Source organism: Penaeus japonicus, unplaced genomic scaffold, assembly GCF_977035675.1.
Source record: "Penaeus japonicus unplaced genomic scaffold, GWHDUDI00000001_assembly GWHDUDI00000013, whole genome shotgun sequence".
NCBI lineage: Eukaryota > Metazoa > Arthropoda > Malacostraca > Decapoda > Penaeidae > Penaeus > Penaeus japonicus.
This window is the reverse complement of record NW_028234415.1, coordinates 31,988,031-31,995,530: the sequence shown is the minus strand read 5'-3', so window position 1 is coordinate 31,995,530 and position 7,500 is coordinate 31,988,031. Positions and strand designations below refer to the sequence as shown.

Here is a 7,500-nt window from a genome sequence, read left to right as displayed (position 1 = left end):
ACAAATGGGTTAAGAATGGATGTTAAAGATATTGAACATGGATTTCTTTCTGGTTAAAGTCAAGAAGGATATGAAATATTGGAATAAGGCAAATTCATCATTTCCTTCTGGCAGATATAAACTAAACAGGCACATACAACATTAAACAACAATTTGAATAAAGCTAGATATACATCTTGTTTTGTTATACAAATAGTATATTCCTATAAATTCCCAACTTTTAAAACAGGGCCTGATTATAAGCTGGGAATACCCTTCGTGTGAATGTATGGATAATAGCACAAACATTACACATTAACCAATCAGCTTCCGAGATATGGAAGAGGGTTTGGCTTAAGGTGATTATAGTAGTGTTATTAGTACTGTTATTACACTACTTGTTTTGTAATTGTTGTTATTGTTATTACCTTTGTTATTTTTATATTGATTTGATATTAACATTATTAGTTTCATTATTGTTGTCATTAGCATCATCATCTTGGGTGGTGTTGTGGTAATAGTTATTTTATTTGTTTATTTGTTCATTTATTTGATTTTGATCACCCTTATTTTTTTTATATCAAGGGTTTTTCAATTTTGTGAAAATGCAAAGATTATTTTTCCTGCTTATTTTCACCAAAGCAAATGCAATCAAGCTGGTGTTAATTGCTACTAAATCTAATAGATATTTTTATATTTTTGTAATACATGTAGTATAGCTGTCACTTTTTTATTCACTGGTTTATTTTTAAAAACAATATATCCATCTTGTCTGTTTATCATCCTACTTAATTAATTGTTGTTGTGTGTATGTGTGTAGTAATGAGGTGTCCGTCGTTCGTTGTTGAACTGAAACGCTTAGTCCGGTGAACTGTTTTGCAGCTCCACAAGGCAGTTGAAGACATGGCCGTAAAGAATCAGGCTCTCGAGCTTCGACTAGCTAAGAAGGCCACTAAAACTTATCTAGAGAAGCTGCAGACTCTCAGTGACCAGTTAGCGTCAATGAAACACTGCCTTCAAAAGGTAGAGATGGTAGCTTTTGTTATTTATTGTTTATTTTTATTATGATTGATTTTTTTATTATTATTATTATTATTATTTTTTTTTTTTTTTTTTTTTTTTGTACTCTCTCTCCCTCTGAGCTGTAGAATAACTGTTTGTTTTCTAGTTGGAATTCGGTGTTTTGATTTTTATGCCCATGTTTTCAATATGGTGTCACAGAATTTGAGTGAATACAAGTTAAGCGATTAACCAAGAAAGGAAAGAAAGCAAAACTGAGCTGGGTTGTTCCTTCTCAGTGTCTGGGTTTGGGTAACGGAAGCAATACACGCCCTGTCTGCTTGCTTTCCAGGCCAAGCAGCGTACACAGACTCTGGCCAAGGTGGTGGCTGCAGAGAACTCGGGCTCACAGGCAGTAGACCCGCTACTACCTCTGGATGTGGAGGGCAAGGCCAGCGATGCCAAGGAGGAGGCCAGCACCATCTCCTCACGCAGTTCAGACACTACCCCGGATCACGATGGAGTGAGTTCATGTCTGCTACATGAGTGTGATGACGTCATGGACTCGACTGCGGTACAGTACATTGGCAATGGGCACGTCAGCTCAGATGTGTCGGGCAAGATTGACTTCGGGCTGACCTCGCTGGAGAAGGACGAAGAAGGCTCCAAGACGTCCAGTCAGCAGGGCTCCAACACCAAAAGGAAAAGTGAGGAAGACGTCAGCTCCCTGGAGAGCAAGTCGTCGACTCCATCCGCGGCCCACCCACAGGCCAAGGAGAGTACAAATGCTGGGAAGAAAATACCCTCAGCTGTCCAGGGGTCGCTTGGAGCCCCCTGGCAGCAGCTGCTCTCACTCCCACCGCAACAGATGCTGGTCATTGAGAGAATGCACTCAGGGGCTCGGAGATTTGTGGTACTTGACTTTGGGGCACCAGTTTTACTCACAGGTGAGAGAGATATGATTGTTTTTTCTACTTATATCTTCTTGAGACAAAGGGACACAAATAGTATTACTCATGATATCAAGGTGTCTGAATTGGATATACAGGACATCTCTATGTCTTCTGTAACTTCTCTAGTTGCATCCCTAAAAGTTTACTATTTCCCCTTAACTTTTACAGATGTGGTGATACCAGCGTGTGGTGATCTAGTGTCCCTAAGCATAGACATCTGGATGACAGGAGAGGAGATGGATGGCGAGAGGTTGGTCGTGGCCTCGGACATTGGCATGAGACCTCTTATTCTTGCAGATTTGCAACCCCCTCCACTCTGCAGATATTTGAAGGTAAGTCATGGCTTCTTTTTTTTTTTTTTCACGAGTTTCGCTTATACATGTGAATATATTTAGAACTTAGGACAGATTTAGAATATTTGATTATATGTTGTTAACCTGCTAATGACAGGTAACAAGATATCACATCAAGTGGTGGAAGCGTCAGCTGCCGGGGATGAAATATTTTGTCGTGACTATCCCCCTAGCCAACATGCCAGATGATCAGGCGTATAGCACTTGGCTGTGGCCAGAGCGGGTGAAAATCCCAAGGTGTTAGGCTTATGCCTTGTATTGGCTCCATTTGGAGCCAAAACAGCCCCGTCATTAACCCATTCATGCTGGGACGTATTTTTGCCTACTCCCGCTAACGTTGGGAAGATAACAAGCGCAATGTTTCGTGCCGGGACGTTTTCTCGCTTCGCAGGGCCGTGCTGGTCCTCTCAGAGTGTTTTCCACCCCATTCTTATGGTTTTCATGAATGGGTCTATAATGTAAAGGCACATAAAAGTATTGCCATTGTCAGAGGAGTTGTTTTAGTAAAAAAAAAAAAAAAAAAAAAAAAAGAAGTTACAGTAATGCCTTTTTAGCTTTATTTTATTGAACTTGGCCTATATTATTCACAACCATGTGAAAATACCAAAAGAGAATGGAATCAAGAAACATGTTTTATACTTATTATTATTATTATTTTTTTTTTACCAGAACAAAAAGAACAATATGAATAATCATACACGTGCATATGAGTATGTACACATACCTCGTGACGTGACGTGATGTGATATCACGGGTAATCAACAAATTATAAGTAGTATTGCATTAGTAATTTTTTACTTCATTTTATTTCTTTTGGTTTTACAATAGGTTTTTAACTCAGATCTTTTTATTCAACCAATCAAGAAGCAGAAATTATATCATTTTTTTAATGTTATATCTCATTTTATGACATTCAAACACCTAAACTTAAATAACAGAGTCTAAGAAATTATGTAAAATGATTATATTTGAGAACAAACTAGCAATATGTTGACATTTCAGCGCGTCACAATGCCCCGCACCACGTCTCAGGGCGTCACCCAGGTCCGGGGATATTTTTCGACCCCGTGATAACACATCAACTAGCGCGAATGGGTTAATGGGTTAGATAGAAGAAAATTTTATAAGTTAATTTCTCTTTAATCATTGAACAGGTAACAACACTGGGAAGATATGGCATGAATACCTCATCGCAATGCAGAATACCCGTTGGTGCATTCTATGGGCACACGCTCATCCTCCCTTGGCAGTTGCAAGGGAGTCTACCACCTCCTGGCATTGTCAACAAGTTGTCAGCGCAGGTATGTGTATGGGAAAGAGAAGGGATATGGAAGTTTACATTGAAAACAAAAGCTTGAAAAATTAATATAGGAGTATGTTTTCTCAGCAACTTGTATAACCAGACTCTCGAATTCATACTCCCTCTCAGTCATGAGTATTTGTTCTCATCAGTATAAGGAATCCAAACTATGGTTTCTATATAAAATTGATTCTCTTGTTTGCCTTATCACTTACTGTAGGCTGAAAAGATACAACCTAAAGGACTACACAAGTCATTATACCATTATAAATCCCATGACCTCTCTGGCTTTTCAGACTCAGTTGACGGTCTTGAGCAGCGTGGTAGAGGACATTGGGTGCCGCTACAGCTTGGCCTGCAGCAAGCTTAGGTCTCTGCTAAACCCCCTCCTTATGAGCCCCACGGCACCAACGGGACCCAACTCGTCTTCAGGTCTCTCGGAGCCCCCCTCAATTGGGTCTCGTGACGCCGACTTAGAGAGGAAGATCACACAAGCTTATCAGGTTAGTTGATGATGTAGAATATAGGGTATTGGTCTCTCCATTATTATGATAATAGAGTTTTGTTTGGACGGCGAGTATTGATTATAGATTGTGACCAAACAGGCATCATAAAGTGTTGCGTCTTCGCATACTATGCCCACTTCACTTGCCTTGTGAAATGTATTCAATCTATAGTATTTCTTTATTTAGGGATTATTAACTAATTATGAGACAGATTCTTATATCTTTTGAGGATTTTTATACAACAAATGCCATTCACAAGATAATACTCTTTCCAGGAATGTATGCTTGAGCAGCAACACCTCAATTTGGTCGTGTCTGTGATGCGTCGTCTACAGAGGGTGGGAGGCAGTGGCGAGGGAATATCTGGACAGTTTTCACCATCTTCGTCTGCCTCTCGAGACAGTAAACAGCAGTTTGTGACAGCGACTAACTGTGCCTCTGACAAATTGGCCACTCTCATGCAGTATCTGCTCAACTGTCTTCTGACTCTATCTCTCCCAATACCTAGCATGTCGGTATGTGTCTCTGGGGCATTTTTATACTTAAGATTAGAAAAAGAACAAAGAGAATTCTCTTCTTGTAAATTGTTTGATCCAATTCTCAGTACATACTACTTTCAACATCTAAAGACAAATTTCCATGAACAGGTTCCACACAATCTGATGGAATGGTGTGGACCAGAACAAGCAAGAGTGCTAGTTGAACAAGTGTGTGTGCGGGGGCCAAAGGGCGCGCAGGTGGGAGTGGCGTCACTTCTTGCTCGCCTGTGTGCCGGCCAGCCCTGGTGGGGAGACTTTTTGGCCAGCACGATGATCACACTCTTCTCGTCCAGCAATACCCTGCACTTCCCTGCCACAAGGTAAATTGAGGATTGATTACCCTTGTGTAATAAGGAATTCTTGTTTCAGATGTATATTTATTGATTAAAAATGTTTTGTTCTTTCACCTTTCAACTTTGTCCTTCAATGATATATTTTTTTGTTATCTTAAATGTAGTTATGGATGATAGATATATATATATGAATTAAGGGATAGATACATATAGATATTAATATTTTTAAAAATATTCTTCCTTATGCACTTTTTTTTCAATCCTGTTGTGACTTGCTCTCTTCCATTAGAAATATACAAACTATAAAAAAAAAAATTACAAATGTTTTCTATCTCCCTCTCTCCCTCCATACAGAGTCTTTGCCCTGCTCACTTTCCTAGGGCAGAAGAGCGTGGGCAGTGGGCGTGGAAGCCAGGTCATTGATGCAGTCCTACGTGTCCTGTCATCACAGCTCCACAGCAGCAGTGGGAGTCAGGTACAGTACGGGCCAGTTCCTGTATCAGCTGCAGGGCTGGACAACATCTGGCAGCCGTGGCAGATAGCGACATCGCAGGTTGACACGCACCTCATCTCCTGGCTCTTGCTCTACCTCTCGTTGTGCTTGGATGCACTTACGCCCACGCGAAAGAGCGACAGCGACAAAGGCAAAGAAAATGGTGGGTTGTGGTTTGGGTGATTGTCAAGTTTCTCTTTCCATATCTCCATGTAGTAGCTCTCCCTCAGTGGATATATATATGAACTTGTCTCTTCCTCTGTGGATACTTATAAATTCTTTCCCTTCCTTGCCTCCCCCGTCACCTCTGCTTCTTTTTCTTTATTTTTTTTCAACTTACACTTTGAAAATGCATATAAATTAGAGGACTTAGTTTTTCTTTAATCACTTCTAACAAACAGTCACTCATAAATACATCTTCTCTTGGGATTTCTGATAGTGTGGAAGTTTGATTCATATTTTGATAGAGAACTTCTAGAGTGTACATCTATGCAAAATATTGATTATTGAAGTTTAATTACTTATCAAATACATTTTTATAAAAAATTATTTTGTTAAACTACAAAGTTGGAGATAGACCTGGCCCTGCCACACTTACCGTCTATATTAATGTATACTGTCGTTACAGGATTTCATTTTGTTGCAGGTGGCCGATGGACCTGGCTGACGGCTGAGACATGCCTGCAACGGAGGGGTTCGGAGGCCAGCCGCAGTGCCCCCAGGGCCTCTCGTGACCGCCTGCGCAAGCGCCTTGTCTACCACCAGAAGCAGCAACTGGTGAATCTTGAGACGGCTACCAAGTCCTTGGGGGAGGTCACGGCCGGGGTAATTGCTTGCGACTTTTTTGCCTTTCTTTTTCAAACCTCTTTCTCTTGTTTTTGTAGTGTGTTGTGCTTTTCATTTTTTCTCTTTCACTTCATTAAGTTTGATAGTCTGAATGCACTTTGTAGTAATGACCTACATTCATATGTCATGGTTACTAATTAAAGTCATGCATGTGGTTATTGAATAAAAGTAGGAAATAATCTTATATTCTCTGGAGTCCTGGAATGAAATAATTTTCATAACTGGGAATTAAAGTATTATGTGGTCTTGGAAGCAATTTTGTAAGACCTTTATATATGCAGTAATTAATAGATCTAGCATTGAGAAGAGAAGAAAATTGATGGCCATAATGTAAGTATAGGTTTGTTGTGTGGTGTTCCTTCTCAAAACAGTGTCGGAGAAATGTGCCTTTTCTTGTCTGGTTGCTTTTCTGTGGGTGGCAAATCAGTACGCATGGGAGATAGTGGCTCCAGAACTCTTCTTTTGGGACCCTTTCATCCCTGGCGTTTGATCGCGTCCTCTGTAGATCTCTTCATTACTGTCAATTTCAATATCACATCTGCACACCAAGCTTCGTATCTTAGGCCATTTATGCAAGGCTCAAGCATCTCCTGTCATGTAAATTGGTCGTGGTATATGATATTCCACATTGTTACCGTGCAGCAAGTTCTAGCAGGACTAAGTGGCGAAATTTACCAGAAGCTGGACACCATCCGGAGATCCATTGTTAGAAGATACTCGCGCACGACCTCTGCTTCATCGAGCGGAGGGGGAGGGGCGCGCAAGGACGATGGAGAGCCACCGCAGGATGCCTTCATGCCCTTGGACCGAGCCAATGCTCTCTCGGTGGCGCACGGACTCATCAAGCTGCTCATGAATTCCAGCTCCCCTTGTTGTGTGGATTCATTCCTTCTGACTTGCAAGGTGAGGACTTCTGGTTTTTATTGTGCTCTTGCTGGTTTTTATTCTTATTATATCTTTATTTATAACTTTGTTGCAATATTGTCATTAGTTATTATTATATATATTACTGGTTTCTGGTATTGTTTGTTATTGACATTCTTTTAACTCTATATTATTGTTGGTATTATTGTTATTATTATTGTTTAATTTTTTGTCATTATAATTTTTGTTATCATTATCATTATCACATTCTAAGATACAAAGGATTCATAGCATTAACCCATTGGTCGGGATATTAAATAAATATTTGTGTAGTAGGATGGCTGGTTTACATGTCTGGCACGGTGCCATCCGCGT

General features: G+C 40.3%; 1 protein-coding gene across 11 annotated transcripts in view; it reads left to right on the top strand.

Moving 5' to 3' along the window:
• Nucleotides 1-7,500, top strand: part of Bruce (BIR repeat containing ubiquitin-conjugating enzyme) — a 92,257-nt gene that overhangs the window by 36,611 nt on the left and 48,146 nt on the right. For 7 of the 11 annotated variants that reach the window (XM_086543440.1, XM_086543441.1, XM_086543439.1 and 4 more), the window contains exons 23-32: nt 862-1,002; nt 1,331-1,925; nt 2,100-2,263; nt 3,439-3,585; nt 3,881-4,087; nt 4,366-4,605; nt 4,738-4,949; nt 5,277-5,578; nt 6,044-6,240; nt 6,904-7,164. In XM_086543440.1, the coding sequence (XP_086399566.1) occupies nt 862-1,002; nt 1,331-1,925; nt 2,100-2,263; nt 3,439-3,585; nt 3,881-4,087; nt 4,366-4,605; nt 4,738-4,949; nt 5,277-5,578; nt 6,044-6,240; nt 6,904-7,164 (2,466 nt within the window). The remainder of the gene's footprint in view (nt 1-861; nt 1,003-1,330; nt 1,926-2,099; nt 2,264-3,438; nt 3,586-3,880; nt 4,088-4,365; nt 4,606-4,737; nt 4,950-5,276; nt 5,579-6,043; nt 6,241-6,903; nt 7,165-7,500) is intronic. The other 4 variants (XM_086543443.1, XM_086543444.1, XM_086543445.1 and 1 more) reach the window with 3 other exon arrangements.